Source organism: Nicotiana attenuata, chromosome 1 (assembly GCF_001879085.1).
Source record: "Nicotiana attenuata strain UT chromosome 1, NIATTr2, whole genome shotgun sequence".
Classification (NCBI taxonomy): Eukaryota; Viridiplantae; Streptophyta; class Magnoliopsida; order Solanales; family Solanaceae; genus Nicotiana; species Nicotiana attenuata.
The window spans coordinates 46,868,163-46,886,468 of NC_031989.1; the positions used below are offsets into that span (position 1 = coordinate 46,868,163).

An 18,306-nucleotide genomic window follows, 5' to 3' on the forward strand; every position below is an offset into this window, starting at 1 on the left:
ACAATGATAATTAACATCGTACCATAATAATTATACAATCCCAACACAAAATAGTCTACTAATGTGTGTGCCAAGACCTGGTGTCACAAGTATGTGGGCATCTAGTAGAATATACGAAAGAATAAATCTATCCTACTGTCTGAAATAGAATAGACAGCCAAAAGTAAATAAAGACTCCATCGGGCTGCTGAATGGCGTAGGAAGGGAGCAGCTCACCGTGGAATCTCGGGCCGGATCAAGAGTATGCACCAGCCTGGTAACTAGATGTACCTACCTCAGATCCTGTACAAATAAGTACAGAGTGTAATATGAGTACATAAACAATATGTACCCAGTAAGTATCTTGTCTAATCTCGAAGAAGTAGAGACGAGAGGTCGACTTGACACTTACTAGGGTCAAATAATATGAGAAAACGTTATACTAAGCATGGAAGGCACAATAATTAACAACTTATAGAAAGAAGTAACAGGTCCTTTCCAAGATAATATCACAGTTAGCCATTTACATTTCAGGGCATATAAACAATTTCAGTTCACAGCAATATACCGAGCAAGAAGCATACGCAAGTAGTGCCGAGGTCGTACGGCCCATTCCAATATAAAAGTAAAGTGTGCACTGTCGGAGGGTCGAATGACGCGAACCATAGATGCATCTATTACCCCGCACGCGAATCATACATGCGACGCGGTCAAATGTAATTAAGCAAAACAAACAGGCAGACAAGAATATATTAGGGAAGCAATTACCCTGTAACGACCCGGCTGGTGGTTTTAACAATTAACGCCCCGATCCCTTATTAAATGCATTCCCCGCGTTTGTTTCTGCTATTGTGAGTTGGAGGGAAGATTTATTTGGAGTTTCGAAGAGTTATGGGACACTTAGTCCCCTAAATGAGAGTAAAGTTTTAGAATTTGGACCTTAGTCGGAACAGTGTGAAGACGGCCTCGGAATGGAATTCCATTGGTTCCGTTAGCTCCGTTGGGTGATTTTGGGTTTAGGAGCGTGTTCGGATTGTGTTTTGGAGGTCTGTAGCTTAATTAGGCTTGAAATGCCGAAAGTTGAATTTTTGAAGTTACGGTTCGATAGTGAGATTTTGATATCGGGGTCAGAATGGAATTTCGGAAGTTGGAGTAGCCCCGTAGGGTTGAATGTGACGTGTGTGCAAAATTTCAGGTTATTCGGACGAGGTTCGATAGACTTTTTGATCGAAAGTGTATTTTGAGAGTTTTGAGGTTCTTAGGCTTGAATTCGATGCTAATTGGTTGATTTGATGTTGTTTGAGGTGTTTTGAAGATTTGTATAAGTTTGCTCAGTGGTATATGACTCTTTCATGCTTTTGGTTGAGGTCCCAGGGTCCTCGGGATGGTTTCAGATGGTTAACGGAAGAGTTAGGAATTTGGTTTGGCAGCTGAAGCTTTTCCATTGCTGTCATAACCGCACCTGCGACTAGGGGACCGCAGGTGCGGACTCGCAGAAGCGAGCATGGAGCTGCAGATGCGGCCACAAGTGAAGGCAGCAGAGGTCGCAGGAGCGGAAGAGTTGCCGCACCTGCGGGATCACAGATGCGGAATCTGGGTCACAGGTGCAGAGATAGAGATCTTAGGGAAAACCACCGAAATGGTACCCTCAACCGCAGAAGCGGTAGCGCATAAGCGGGTTTTCGACCGCAGGTGCGGATTTACTGGGCAGAAAATCAGAATTTCGAGGGTTTAGTTTCAAAAGTTAGAAAATTGATTTGGAGCTCGGGAGAGGGCGATTTTGGGAGATTTTTAATGAGAAAATCAGTAGGTAACGATTCCTTATCTCTTTCTAGTAGTATTCCATTTATCTATTGTTAGTTTTATCGTTTAATTTCGGATTTGAGATGAAAATTGGAAAAAATTTGAAGAAAGTTCTTAGACCTAAATTTTGAGTTTTGATTAGGAATTTGACGTTGGATTTGGATAATTTTGGTATGGTTAGACTCGTGAGAGTATGAGGATTTTGAAAATGTAAATTTTACCCGATTCCGAGACGTGGGCCCGGAGGGCATTTTGGTTATTTTACCTAATTTCGCGTATTAGCTTAGAATTTATTTGTAGAATCAGTTACTTGAAGTGTTATTTACATTATGCAATTGAACGGAATAGATTTGGGCCATTTGGAGTCGAGTACTCGTGGCAAGAACGTGGTTTCGGGTTGATTTTGAGCCGGTTCGAGGTAAGTGGCTTGTCTAACCTTGTGTGGGGGAACTCCCCCTTAGGATTGGGTTTGTTGATAATTGAAATGCCTTGTACGTGAGGTGACGAGTGCGTACTTGTGCTAATTGTTGAAAATCTGTTTTCTTTAAGTAACTATAAATGTGATTTCCTTTTTCCTGTTCATACCGTGTGTAATTTAAGCCTGCTATTAGCTTAGGAAAACATGTCTAATTGTCTTAATTGCCTTATTAGATCAAACTGCCTTATTTGTATTATGTGTGGCATGCTAGGTTAGAAATACCTGTTTTTACCTTGGTATGAAATTAGAACTGAATTGAGTATTCTTCGTGTTGCTGCTATGTGTTTACTTTGGGACTACGGGACGGTATCCCGGGAGATCCCCCTGCTTGTTTACTTTGGGACTACGGATTCGTATTCCGGGAGATCCCCTGCACCTGTATTGATTTGGACTGTAGTGCGGGATACCGAGAGATCCCCAGCACGTATATGGAGGATACTAAGATATCTTTGGGATACCGAGAGATCCCAGCCTATATATTGAAGATACTAAGAGATCCTCAAGATAATGAGAGATCCCCAGTACACATATTGAGGATACTAAGAGATCCTCGGGATACTGAGAGATCCCCCGATTGTTATCTCTGCGTTGAGCTGTATTCATTTCCGTGATTTCTATGTCTCTGTTAAAGTAGCTGTTGTTCTTTTATCCTGTGCTACTTTTTTACTGTTTCACTTAGTATGTTGTCTTATTCTACACAGTTATATCTTGTATTTACTTGAAACTCAGTAGGGCCCTGAACTTCCTCGTCACTACCCCACCGAGGTTAGGTGTGACACTTATTGAGTACCGCTGTGGTGTACTCATGCCCTTCCTGCGCATGTTTTTCATGTGCAGAACCAGGTACTTCCACTCAGTCTTATAACGCTTGAGGCGAGGCGCTTTGTAGAGACTCCGAGGTATATCTGCCGCGTCCGCAGACTGAAGAGTCCCTTTCTATTCTCAGTACTAGTAAATCCCTTTCTGTATTTTTCCCTTGTTGGTAGAGATTCTGGAGTTAGAGCTTATTATGTAATCTTTTAGCTTGTGATTCATGGGGTTCCGGATTTTCGGGAGTGGTAGATTGAGATTTTGTACTGTTATATGCCAGGCGACATCTTAAACACTGTTTAACCTTGTTATGTCGGTTTTTAATTACTTTCTTCCGCAATTGTTTCTTTTTTTCCCGCATTTGTTAGGCTTACCTAGCTGTAGAGACTAGGTGCCGTTGCGACAGTTCACGGAGGGCGAACTGGGGTCGTGACATGTTTGTATCAGAGCACTAGGTTCATAGGAGTCATGAATCACCAGCCGGTTATTTAGAGTCTCGCTGATCGGTACAGAGTCATCTGTACTTATCTACGAGAGGCTATGTAACTGTTACGAAAATTCCACTACATTCGTTTTCCTTATCGTGCGAGATTTTCGATATCACAATTCTAAACTTCTGTCTTCTATTCTCTCATAAATGGTGAGGACACGTGCTACTCGAGATGATCAGGCACCCGCACCCCCTACTGGAGCCGTCAGAGGCCGAGGCCAGGGTAGAGAATGAGGACGCGCTCGTGGTGCAACCAGAGCACCCGCGCGAGCTGCCACTGAGGTGCCACCAGCAGTTCTAGCCAGAGTCCAGACACCTGATACGTCTGCTATTACTACTCCAGCACTCCAGGAGACTCTGGCGCAGTTTATGACTATGTACACTACTCTAGCTCAGGCAGGGTTGCTTCCCCTTACTGCAGCTAGATCCCAGGCCGGGGGAGGAGCACAGACTCCCACCGCCCGCACTCCTGAGCAGCGAGTGCATGTTGATAAGGTCCTAGAGATTATTCCTGTACAGCCGTTAGCCCCAGCTCAGCCCGAGGAAAGGGCACTAGCTTCAGAGGAGGAGCAGAAAAGGCTTGAGAGGTTCAAAAAGTATCAGCCTCCTACATTCAGCGGACTAGCCTCAGATAATGCTCTTGGATTTCTAGAGGAGTGCTACCGTATCCTCCGTACCATGGGTATATCAGGATCAAGCGGGGTTTCCTTCACTACTTTTCAGCTTCAAGGGGCCGCCTATCAGTGGTGGCGTGCTTATGAGTTAGACAGTCCGGATGAGGCAGCTTCCCTGACTTGGGCTCAGTTTTTAGATATGTTCACGAGAGAGTATGTTCCCTAGAGTCTCAGGGACGCTTGGTGCGCAGAGTTTGAGCGTTTGCGCCGGGGTACTATGATTGTCTCGGAGTATGCTGCCCGTTTTACCGACTTGGCAAGACATGCACCAACTTTGGTTTCTATTGTTCGCGAGAAGGTTTGCCGATTTATTAAGGGGCTTATTCCCAGTATCAGGTCTAGCATGGCTCATGAGTTGGAGATGGATATTTCTTATCAGCAGGTGGTGAGTGTTGCTAGGAGGATTGAGGGTATGCATGCTAGGGATAGAGAGGAGAGGGAGGCCAAGAGGTCTCGAGAGTCAGGCCATTATTCTAGTGCCCGTGCCCCAGCTGCAGGTCGTCATGGTAGGGGTTATATGAGTCGCCCTGTTCATTCAGCTCTCCCAGCAGCCAGTGGTATTCCAGCTCCTCCTAGACCTCAGGAGCCTTATTATGCACCTCCAATATCTAGTGCGCCTCCTGCACGGGGTGCTTCTAGTGGTCAGTCCAGCAGACCTGGCCCGAGCCAGTCACAGCCGCCACGTCCTCCCAGAGCTTGTTTTGAGTATGGTGACACACGTATGTGGTGAGGGATTGCCCTAGACTTGGGAGGGCTGCACCTCCACAGACTTCTTAGCCACAACGCGCCCCGCAGAGTTCTCAGGCTATGATCACAACACTAGTTACTACCCCACCTGCTCAGCCAGCTAGAGGTGGAGGTCGGGGAGGTAGAGGTCGCCCTCGAGGGGGAGGCCAGGCCAGATACTATGCCCTTCCTGCTCGTACTGGGGTTGTCGCCTCTGATTCTGTCACTTAGTCTGTCATAGAGATGCATCGGTTCTATTCGATCCAGGCTCCACTTATTCTTATGTGTCCTCTTATTTTGCCCCGTATTTGGGTGTATCTCGGGATTCTTTGAGTTCTCCTGTTTATGTTTCTACTCCTGTTGGAGATTCTCTTGTTGTAGACCGCGTTTATCGGTCGTGTTTGATTGCTCTTAGTGGTTTTGAGACCAGAGCCGAATTGTTATTGCTCATCATGGTAGACTTTGATGTTATTCTGGGCATGGACTGGTTGTCGCCCCATTTTGCTATTCTTGATTGTCATGCGAAAACCGTGACGCTGGCTATGCCAGGTGTACCGCAAGTAGAATGGAGGAGTACCTTAGAGCATACTTCCAGTAGAGTTATTTCATTCCTTAAGGCTCAGCGAATGGTTGAGAATGGGTGTGACGCGTATCTAGCTTATGTGAGAGATGTCAGTATTGATATCCCTACAGTTGATTCTGTCCCAGTAGTACGGGATTTCTCTGATATGTTTCCAGCTGACCTTCCGGGCATGCCGCCCGATAGAGATATTGATTTTGGCATTGATCTGTTGCCGGGCACTCAGCCCATTTCTATTCCTCCGTATCATATGGCTCCTCCTGAGTTGATGGAGCAGTTACAGGAATTACTTGATAAGGGTTTCATTCGGCCCAGTGTATCACCTTGGGGTGCTCATATCTTATTTGTGAAGAAGAAGGATGGTTCTATGCGTATGTGTATTGATTATCGCCAGTTGAACAAGGTTATAGTGAAGAGTTGTTATCCTTTACCTCGTATTGATGACCTGTTTGATCAGTTACAGGGTGCTTGTGTGTTTTCTATGATTGACTTGCATTCAGGCTATCATCCGTTGAAGATTCGGGAGCCAGATATCCCAAAGACTGCCTTCAGGACTCGGTATGGTCATTACGAGTTCCTTGTTATATCATTTGGGCTGACCAATGCCCCAGCAGCCTTCATGCATTTGATGCACAGTGTATTACGGCCATATCTTGATTCATTCGTCATTGGCTTTATTGACGGCATTCTGGTATATTCCCGGAGTCGGGAAGATCATGAGCAGCACCTGAGGACAGTGCTTCAGACTTTGAGAGAGAAGAAACTATATGCTAAGTTCTCAAAATGTGAGTTTTGGTTTGATTCCGTGGCATTCTTGGGTCACGTTATTTCGAGTGAGGGTATTCAGGTGGATCCGAAGAAAGTGAAGGCAGTGCAGTGTTGGCCCAGACCATCCTCAGCTACAGAGATCCGCAGTTTTCTTGGCTTGCTAGGTTATTACCGTCGATTTGTTCAGGGGTTTTCATCTATTGCAGCACGTATGACTAGGCTGACCCAGAAGGGTGCTCCATTCCAGTGGACGGAAGAGTGTGAGGAGAGCTTTCAGAAGCTCAAGACAGCTTTAACTACAGCCTTAGTTTTGATATTGCTTACCGTTTCGGGGTCTTATACTGTCTATTGTGATGCCTCGAGGATTGGCCTCGGAGCGGTATTGATGCAGGACGGTAGGGTGATTGCCTATGCGTCCAGACAGTTGAAGGTACATAAGAAGAATTATCCTGTCCATGATATTGAGTTAGCTGCTATTGTTCACGCCTTAAAGATCTGGCGTCATTATTTGTACGGTGTGCCTTGTGAGATTTATACTGATCACTGGAGTTTGCAGTATCTGTTCAAGCAGAAGGACCTTAATTTGCGACAGAGGAGGTGGTTAGATCTGTTGAAGGACTATGATATCACTATTTTGTATCACCCGGACAATGCCAATGTGGTGGCCGATGCTTTGAGCCGCCGGGCAGAGATTTTGGGGAGTTTGGCTTATTTACCAGCAACAGAGAGGCCCATGGCGATGGATGTTCAGGCCTTAGCCAGCCAGTTTGTGAGATTAGATCTTTCGGAGCCCAGTCGGGTTCTAGCTTGCGTGGTCTCTCGGTCTTCCTTGTTTGATCGTATCCGGGAGTGTCAGTTTGATGCACCTCATTTGCTTGTCCTCAAGGATAAGGTTTTGCATGGCGATGTCAGAGATGTGACCATTGGTGATGATGGGGTATTGAGGATGCAGGGTCGGGTTTATGTACCCAGTGTTGATGGACTTCGAGAGTTGATTCTAGAGGAGGCCCATAGTTTGCGGTATTCCATTCATTCGGGTGCTGCGAAGATGTACCAGGATTTGAGACAGCACTATTGGTGGAGGTGGATGAAGAAAGATATAGTTGGGTTTTGTAGCTCGGTGCCTCAATTGTCAGCAGGTGAAGTATGAGCACCAGAGACCGGGTGGATTGCTTCAGCAGATAGAGATCCCGGAGTGGAAGTGGGAGCGGATCACCATGGACTTCGTAGTTGTGCTCCCACGGACTTCGAGGAAGTTCGATGCCATTTGGGTGATTGTGGATCGACTGACAAAGTCCGCGCATTTCATTCCTGTGAGTACTACCTATTCTTCGGAGCGGTTGGCGGAGATTTATATCCGGGAGATTGTCCGTCTGCATGGTATTTCGGTTTCCATCATTTCAGATAGGGGTACTCAGTTCACATCATGGTTCTGGAGGGCCGTACAACATGAGTTAGGTACTTGGGTGGAGTTGAGCATAACATTTCACCCTCAGATGGACGGACAGTCCGAGCGCACTATTCAGATTTTTGAGGATATGCTCCGTGCATGTGTGATTGAGTTTGGAGGGTCTTGGGATCAGTTCTTGCCATTGGCGGAGTTTGCCTACAACAACAGTTATCAGTCCAGCATTCAGATGGCACCATATGAGGCATTATATGGTAGGCGATGTAGAACCCCAGTGGGTTGGTTTGAGCCGGGTGATGCTAGATTATTGGGCACAGACTTGGTTCAGGATGCTTTGGAGAAGGTTAAGGTGATTCAGGATAGACTCCGTGCAGCCCATTCTAGACAGAAGAGTTATACGGTCCGGAAGGTTCGTGATGTTTCCTACATGGTTGGAGAGCGGGTCCTGCTTCGGGTTTCGCCTATGAAGGGCGTTATGAGGTTTGGGAAGAAAGGGAAGTTGAGTCCGAGATTTATTGGCCCTTTTGAGATATTGAGGCGCGTCAGGGAGGTTGCTGATGAGCTTGCCTTACCTCCCAGCGTGGCAGGAGTTCATCCGGTATTTCATGTTTCGATGCTCTGGAGGTATTACGGTGATCCGTCGCACGTGTTGAATTTTAGTTCAGTCCAGTTGGACAAGGATCTATCTTATGTTGAGGAGCCACCGACAATATTGGACAGGCAGGTTCGAAAGCTGAGGTTAAAGAACATTGCATCAGTGAAGGTTCAGTGGCGGGGTCAGCCGGTCGAGGAGGCAACTTGGGAGACTGAGCAGGATATGCGCAACCGTTACCCTCATCTTTTCACTACTTCAGGTATGTCTCTATGATCGTTCGAGGACGAACGAATGTTTAAGTGTGGGAGGACGTAACGACCCGGCCGGTCGTTTTAAGAATTAACGCCCCGATCCCCTATTAATCGCATTTCCCGCATTTGTTTCTGCTATTGTGAGTGGTCGGGAATATTTATTTGGAGTTTCGGAGAGTTTTGGGACACTTAGTCCCCTAAATAAGAGTTAAATTTTAGAATTTGGACCGTAATCGGAACACAGTGTGAAGACGGCCTCGAAATGGAATTTTCCGTTGGTTCCGTTAGCTCCGATGGGTGATTTCGGGTTTAGGATCGTGTTCGGATTGTGTTTTGGAGGTCCGTAGCTTAATTAGGCTTGAAATGCTGAAAGTTGAATTTTTGAAGTTTCCGGTTCGATAGTGAGATTTCAATATCGAGGTCGGAATGGAATTCTGGAAGCTGGAGTAGCTCCGTAGGGTTGAAAGTGACGTGTGTGCAAAATTTCAAGTTATTCGGACGAGGTTTGATAGACTTTTTGATCGAAAGCGTATTTTGAGAGTTTTGAGGTTCTTAGGCTTGAATTCGGTGCTAATTGGTTGATTTGATGTTGTTTGAGGTGTTTTGAAGATTTGTATAAGTTTTCTCAGTGGTATATGACTTGTTCGTGCTTTTGGTTGAGGTCTTGGGGGCCTCGGGATGGTTTCGGATGGTTAACGGAAGAGTTAGGAATTGGTTTGGCAGCTGAAGCTTTTCCATTGCTGTCATAACCGCACCTGCGGCTAGGGGAGCGCAGGTGCGGACTCGGAGAAGTGAACATGGAGCCGCAGATGCGGCCACAAGCGAAGGCAGCAGAGATCGCAGAAGCGGAAGAGTTGCCGCACCTGCGGGACCGCATATGCGGAATCTGGGTCGCAGGTGCGGAGATAGAGATTTTAGTGAAAACCGCAGAAGCGGTTCCCTCAACCGCAGAAGCGGGTATTCGACCGCAGGTGCGGATTTACTGGGCAGAAAATCAGAATTTCGAGGGTTTAGTTTCAAAAGTTAGAAAATTGATTTGGAGCTCGGGAGAGGGCGATTTTGGGAGATTTTTGAAGAGAAAATCAGTGGGTAACAATTCCTTATCCCTTTCTAGTTGTATTTCATTAATCTATTGTTAGTTTTATCGTTTCATTTCGGATTTGAGATGAAAATTGGAAAAATTTGAAGAAAGTTCTTAGACCTAAATTTCAAGTTTTGATTAGGAATTTGACGTTGGATTTGGATAATTTTGGTATGGTTAGACTCGTGAGAGTATGAGGATTTTGAAAATGTAAATTTTACCAGATTCAGAGACGTGGGCCCGGAGGGCGTTTTGGTTATTTTAACTAATTTCGCGTATTAGCTTAGAATTTATTTGTAGAATCAGTTACTTGAAGTGTTATTTACATTATGCAATTGAATTGAATAGATTTGGGCCATTTGGAGTCGAGTACTCGTGGCAAGAACGTGGTTTCGGGTTGATTTTGAGCCGGTTCGAGGTAAGTGGCTTGTCTAACCTTGTGTGGGGGAACTCCCCCTTAGTATTGGGTTTGTTGATAATTGAAATGCCTTGTACGTGAGGTGACGAGTGCGTACTTGTGCTAATTGTTGAAAATCCTTTTTCTTTAAGTAACTATAAATGTGATTTCCTTTTTTCTGTTCATACCGTGTGTAATTTAAGCCTCTATTAGCTTAGGGAAACATGTCTAATTGTCTTAATTGCCTTATTTGCTCAAACTGCCTTATTTGGATTATGTGTGGCATGCTAGGTTAGAAATACCTGTTTTTACCTTGGTATGAAATTAGAACTGAATTGAGTATTCTTCGTGTTGCTGCTGTGTGTTTACTATGGGACTACGGGACGGTATCCCGGGAGATCCCCCTGCTTGTTTACTTTGGGACTACGGATTCGTATTCCGGGAGATCCCCTGCACCTGTATTGATTTGGACTGTAGTGCGGGATACCGAGAGATCCCCAGCACGTATATTGAGGATACTAAGAGATCCTTGGGATACCGAGAGATCCCCAGCCTATACATTGAGGATACTAAGAGATCCTCGGGATAATGAGAGATCCCCAGTACACATATTGAGGATACTAAGAGATCCTGGGGATACTGAGAGATCCCCCGGTTGTTATCTCTACGTTGAGCTGTATTTATTTCCGTAATTTCTATGTCTCTGTTAAAGTTATTGTTGTTCTTTTATCCTGTGCTATTTTTTTACTGTTGCACTTAACTATACTGTCTTATTCTACACTGTTATATCTTGTATTTCCTTTAACCTCAGTAGGGCCCTGACCTTCCTCGTCACTACCCGACCGAGGTTAGGCTTGGCACGTACTGAGTACCGCTGTGGTGTACTCATGCCCTTCCTGCGCATGTTTTTCATGTGCAGATCCAGGTACTTCCACTCAATCTTATCATGCTTGAGGCGAGGCGCTTTGTAGAGACTCCAAGGTATATCTGCCGCGTCCGCAGACCGAAGAGTCCCTTTCTATTCTCACTACTAGTATAGACCTTTCTGTATTTTCCCCTTGTTGGTAGACATTCTGGAGTTAGAGCTTATTATGAATTCTTTTAGCTTGTGATTCATGGGGTTCCGGATTTTTAGGAGTGTTAGATTGAGATTTTGTACTGTTATATGCCAGGCGGCATCTTAAACACTGTTTAACCTTGTTATCTCGGGTTTTAATTACTTTCTTCCGCAATTGTTTCTTTTTTGTCCGCATTTGTTAGGCTTACCTAGCCGTAGAGATTAGGTGCCGTCACAACAGTTCACAGAGGGCGAACTGGGGTCGTGACATACCCACAGAAATGTCAACTCCTCTTTAAAAGATCAAGAAAGTGATGTTTCTCGTATTAATTTCATTTACCACATTCAACATGGTTTAAGCAATCCAAATTAACCATAGAGTCACAAGAATTTCACATAAAGCATGCTTTTGGGTCCCAGACTACCCAGACTTAAGCATAATAGTGGCTACGCACGGACACTCGTCACCTAGTGCGTACGTAGCCCCCGCATTTAGTGAAAAATTATTCAATTATTACACCTATGAGGGAAACTCCCTCTTACAAGGTTAGATAGGAGACTCACCTCGCTCCAAAGCGTACTTCCAATATCAAGAACGTGCTCAAACCCTCAATCTGGAGCCGAACGATGCACAACTAATTAAACAAGGTAGGAACTAGTCAATACAAACTCAAGAGTTCGCATTTCAATTACTAAAGTAATTTCCCAACCTTAATCATAAGTTTCCTAAAATCCGACCCCAGGCCTACGTGCCCGGATTCCGAAATTTTTCGAAGAAAGTTGTTCTCTATAACCTAAGGATCAGTAATATATGATTTCTACTTCATTCCGTAACAAATTTCGTGGTAAAATCTAAGTTTTATCGAAACCCTAGGTTTTGCTCTAATCCCATGATTTTTCACTAATTTTTGTGCGTTAATCTACCCAAACCCAAGTATTAAACTCACATTAAGTAGAAATAACTTACCGCAAAATGCTATGTTGAAATCCCCTCTTTGAAAGCTATTAAATCGCCCAAGTGTAGAGATAAAATGAAATAAATGGCCTAAGTGCCGTTTCTAAAATCTGTGTCCAGGCCTCTGATGTCGCATTTGCGACATCAAGTTCGCAAATGCGAACTCGCAATTGCAAACTGGCCCCCCTCCGGCTTTGATCGCAAATGCGATCCTGGGGTCGCAAATGCGGACCCAGTAGGATTCGCAATTGCGATGTAATTGTCTCAAATGCGACGCTGCCCACCGCCTGCCTTCATCGCAATTGCGATGGTTTCCTCGCAAATGTGAGGTCGCAATTGCGAACAATTCCTCACATTTGCGAGACCTGCAACCTCTCACAAAAACACCAGAAAACTGGGGTGTTTTTCACTACCAACCCATGCCCGAAACTCACTCGAGCCCTCGGGGCTCCACTCCGAACACCCACACAAGTCCAGCAACCATGTACAAACTTGCTCGAGCGATCGAATTGCCGAAATAACATCCAAAACTACGAATTCAACTCCAAAACGCATGAAATCCTTAAGAACACTCAAATTCCTATTTTTACAACCGGACGTCCGAATCACGTCTAATCAGTCCCGTTTCTCACCAAACTTCACAGACAAGACTTAAATATTATATTGCACCTGTACCGAGCTCCAGAACCAACATACGGGCTCTGTACCATCATGATCAAACATTATTAAATTCTTTAAATCCTTGGAAATTTCAGTTTAACAATTTTTAACAAAAATTCATTACTCGGGCTAGGGACCTCGGGATTCGATTCCGGGCATACCCCCAGATCCCATATTTTCCTACGGACCCTCCGGGACCATCAAAATGCCAGTCCGGGTCCGTTTACTAAAAATGTTGACCAAAGTAAAACTTAGCCTTTTTAAGAAATCTTAGGGAATCAAGTGTGCCTATTTCAACCCAAACTCTTCCAAATCCCGAACCAACCATCCCCGCAGGTCGTAAATTAGTCAAAGCAAGCACGGGAAGTCTTATTTAGGGGAACGGGGTTCTAAAAAGTGAAACGATCTGTCGGGTCGTTACAGTTACAAAGGATGCAAATAACTAGATTTTCCCTACAGCATTTGGGGTAGCGGATTCAAAGAATAACGAATCATATGAATGGTATTTCAGACAATTAAGGAAGGCAATTCGGAGTCGTAAAGATTTAATGTTTTTGTCAGATCGACACAAGTCCATTGCAAATGGAATTGCAAAAGTTATCCCTGAGTGCTACCATGGTATTTGCATATATCATTTAGAAAAGAATCTAATGCAAAGAAGAGTGAGAAACAATATAATAAACCTGTTTCAAAGTGCTGCAAGAGTATTCCTTCAATCAGAATTTGATGACTTTATGTCCCAAATAGCTGTTGTTGATAAGAAAACATTCAACTATTTGATGAAGGAACCACCAGGAAGATGGGCTCATTCACATTGTCCAAGACGACGATATGATATGTTAACAACAGATATTGTTGAGTCAATGAATAATATTTTGAGATGTGCAAGACAATTGCCGCTTTTAACAATGATGGATTTCATACAAGAAAAATTGCAAAGCTGGTTCTATGAAAGAAGGACAACTGCAGAAGGAATATTCGGTGAGTTATCAAATTGGGCAGAAGCAACATTGGAAGAAAAAATTAAATCAGCTTTTACATTTAGAGTATTGCCCATTGATCGACTCAAATTCAATGTCAAAGAAGGGGGTATGGAATTTATTGTTGATCTAGACAAAAGAACATGTGATTGTTCTGAATTTCAGCTAGATGCGATACCCTGTGAACTTGCAATTGCTGCAATTGAAAGTATATATCAAAAGAAATCGGCCTTTTGCTCGGTATATAAAGGACTTTTGGTTGAAAACATATGAAGGGCAAGTAAATTCTGTAGGTGATTCAACAACACGGGTTATACCCAATACTATTAAATCAGAAATCACTAAGCCTCCAGATGTAAAAGTAATGCTAGGAAGAAGACAGAAGAATCGACATGTTTCCGGTACAGAATTCAAGAAGGAACCAAGATGTGGTCGTTGCAAAAGATATGGGCATAACAGAACAAATTGCACAAATTCCGCAGTAGTTCATCCTTATGCAAGAAAATACAGGAAAAAGAATGATTGGTTATATACAATAAGGTTGCATAGGCTCATGTGAAAAATTGATTGTAATCCCGAATAATTTGTTCGGTATTCTTGTTTTTCAAAATATTATTACTGTCTATTTTTTTTGTTTCTTGATTTGCTACAGTTGTATTAAAAAAAATCTGGATTGTACACATTCAGTTCAAAATACGGGAGATTATACTTTCAAGTGATATATCTCCAACATAATATGCAGGAAACAAAACTTTAAATTATTTAATTCGAGCAAATTGTACTAGATCTCCATTATAATATACTGGCCTAAATAGCTTCATAAGTAGCATTTCCAGCATAATTTACAGGAAGCAACCAAAATAAGAACTCCAACTAATTATATTAGAGTTGCATCAGCAAAAATTATGAAACCTAACATATTATATATAAGAACATATCAAAAAAATTATAATCTCCAATCCTTATAACTTTAATTCAATAAATAAATTGCTAAAATTTATGATAAAAAATCTGGATTGTCCAAATCCAGTATAGAATACTGGACATTATTCTTTCGCATGATATATCTCCAGCATACTGTTGAGGAAACAAAATTTTAAATTAAATTCCAGCAAATTGTTCTAGATAAAAATTTTCCACTGTTTTACACTTCTCCATTATTATATACTGGCTTATATCGCTTCATAAGTAGCATTTCCAGCATAATTTATCGGGAGAAACCAAAATAAGAACTCCAACAAGAGTTGCATCAGCAAAAATTATTAAATCTAACATATTATACTTAAAAACACGCCATAAAAAATATAATCTCCTATCCTTACAACTTTATTTTAATTAATAAATCGGTCAAATTTAGGGTAAAAAAATTTGGATTGTTTATATCCATTATAAAATATTGGACATTATGGTTTCACAATATATACCTCTAGCATAATATACAGGAAATAAAATTTTAAATTATTTAATTCCAGTAAATTATTCTAGATACCAATTTTCTACTATTTTACACTTTTCTCCATTATAATATATTGGCTTATATCGCTTCTAGTACTATATGCGGGATAATTTGTTTTTTTCACATATATAACCGTAAAAGTTTAGTCTATTCAGTTATTTCTTGAATTTCAAGTGGAATTATTATAAAAAGTAAGGCAGAAAAAGATTTGAACAAAAACATATTATATTAATAGAAAATAAAACTACATAGCCATCTTCCAGATACTTCCACAAAACATAGCCTACTTCCAGATACTTCCAGTATAATCTACTGGAGTTTAAAGGTTTATACACCAAAAAAGGACATAAAATAAAACACTAATCATCCATATCGTCACTGTCGAAGGAACTATCTCCTCTAGAACCACCAGAAAAGCCATCTCGGGCTATCCTCTCCAGCCTATCCATCTTGTCCTTGATTCTTCTTAAATCCCTTTCATATTTCTCTATGAACTCTTCAAACTTCATCTCAAATGCTTCTATAATATCTTGTTTCATTTCATCAATTATGGTTCTGGTCACGGCATCCATTTTTCGTTATTTTTTCTGTTTTGTGTATTAAAACTAGATGCGTTTGAGTGTATAAATCGACAATCCATAGCCTACTAATATAACAGAAAAAACTTCTACAGTGTATATGAAAAGACAGAAGACAAATTGAACGTCAGGGGTAAGCCTTTCCTGAATCAACTTTACCTTTTCCAAGGCATCTCTCACCAAATCTGTACCGTACAACTTAGCCTCACCGGGCTCAAACAACCCGATAGGAGTACGACATCGTCGACCATATAGAGCCTCAAATGGAGCCATCTCTATGCTGGACTGATAGCTGTTGTTGTAAGCAAACTCTGCCAAGGGTTAGAACTGATCCCACTGTCCTCCAAAGTCAATCACACATGCTCTGAGCATGTCCTCTAAAATCTGAACTGTCCGCTCTGACTGCCCGTCGGTCTGAAGATGGAATGCTGTGCTAAGCTCCACGCGGGTCCCCAACTCACTCTGAACGGCTCTCCAGAAATGGGAAGTAAACTAGGGCCTCTATCTGATATGATGGAAACAAGCACACCGTGCAACCGGACTATCTCCCGAATGTAAATCTGAGTCAACCTCTCTGAAGTATACGTAGTCACAATCGGAATAAAGTGTGTTGACTTGGTCAACCTGTCAACAATGACCCACACTGCATCAAACTTCCGCAATGTCCGCGTCAACCCAACTACGAAGTCTATAGTAATGCACTCCCACTTCCATTCAGGGATAGGCATCTGCTGAAGTAGGCCACCTGGACTCTGGTGTTCATACTTAACCTGCTGGCAATTCAAGCATCTAGCCACATACTCAACTATGTCTTTCTTCATCCTCCGCCACCAATAATGCTGCCTCAAGTCACGATACATCTTCGTAGCACCTGGGTGAATAGAATACCGCAAACTATTTACCTCTGCTAGAATCCTCTCCCTCAAGCCATCAACATTAGGAACACATAGGTGACCCTTGAGTCGCAAGACACCATCCTCGCCAATAGAAATCTCCTTGGAACTACCCCGTAGCACTGTTTCTCTAAGAACTGCCAGATGCGGATCATCAAACTGCCGGGCCTTGATCTCCCCCAATAATGAAGACTGAGCAACAACACACGGGAGGACTCGGCTGGGCTCTGAAATATCCAACCTCACATGTATGTTATCCAAGGACTGAATGTCCAAGGCTAGTGGCCTCTCCTCTGCTGAAATGAATGCCAAGCTACCCATACTCTCCGCTTTCCTGCTTAAGGCATCCGCGACCACATTTGCCTTGCCCGGATGATAAAGAATGGTGATGTCATAATACTTCAGTAACTCAAGCCATTTACGCTGCCTCAAATTGAGATCCCTCTACTTGAACAAATGCTGTAAGCTGCGATGATCAGTGTAAACCTCACATGACGCCCCATACAGATAATGCCTCCGTATCTTAAGAGCATGAACAATCACCGCCAACTCTAGATCGTGCACAGGATAATTCTTCTCATGAATCTTCAACTGGTGTGAAGCATAGCAATAACTTGCCCCTCCTGCATCAATACACAACCCAAACCAACGCGTGAAGCGTCACAATATACCGTATACATCCCTGAACCGGAAGGCAACACAAGAACTGGTGCTGTAGTCAAAGCTGTCTTGAGCTTCTGAAAGCTCGCCTCACAATCATCAGACCAACGGAAAGAAGCACCCTTCTGGGTCAATCTGGTCAGAGGTGATGCAATAGATGAAAAGCCCTGCACGAATCGCCGGTAGTAACCTGCTAACCCCAGGAAACTCCTGATCTCGTTCACTGAAGTAGGACGTGGCCAACTCTGAATTGCCTCAATCTTCTTAGTATCCACCTTAATACCCTCTCCCGACACAATATGCCCCAAGAATGCCAACTCTAGCCAAAACTCACACTTGGAGAACTTAACATATAGCTTCTGCTCCCGCAAGGTCTGAAGCACTACCCTCAAATGCTACTCGTGCTCCCCCAAGCTACGGGAGTATATCAAGATGTAGTCAATGAAGACGATGACAAAGGAATCAATATGAGGTCTGATTTCCCAGTTCATCAAGTCCATAAATGCCACTGGGGCATTAGTCAGGCCAAAGGACATCACCAGAAACTCATAAGGACCATATCTAGTATGGAAGGCAGTCTTCGGAACATCCGAGTCCCGAATCCTCAACTGATGATACCCCGATCTCAAGCTATCTTAGAGAACACCCTAGCACCCTACAACTGATCAAAAAAATCATCAATGCGCGACAACGGGTACTTGTTCTTGATGGTAACCTTGTTCAACTGGCGATAATCAATGCACATCCGCATGGTCCCATCCTTCTTCTTTACAAACAACACTGGTGCACCCTAAGGTGACACACTCGGTCTAATATACCCCTTTGCTAACAACTCCTCAAGCTGCTCCTTCAACTCTTTTAACTCTTTCGGAGCCATACGGTACGGTGGGATAGATATAGGCTGGGTGCCTGGAGCCAAATCAATGCAGAAATCAATATCACGATCCGGTGGCATGCCAGGAAGGTCAGAAGGAAACACGTCGGTAAACTCCCAGACTACTGGAACCGAATCAATCATCGGAGACTC

The 18,306-nt window shown here is 43.3% G+C and overlaps 1 protein-coding gene across 1 annotated transcript; it reads left to right on the top strand.

Moving 5' to 3' along the window:
- Window positions 1,484-14,251, top strand: LOC109235770. Its single transcript, XM_019402016.1, has 3 exons — window positions 1,484-1,671; window positions 13,224-13,900; window positions 13,986-14,251. Exons 1-3 carry the CDS (start codon window positions 1,484-1,486, stop codon window positions 14,249-14,251), a joined length of 1,131 nt encoding a protein of 376 aa, XP_019257561.1.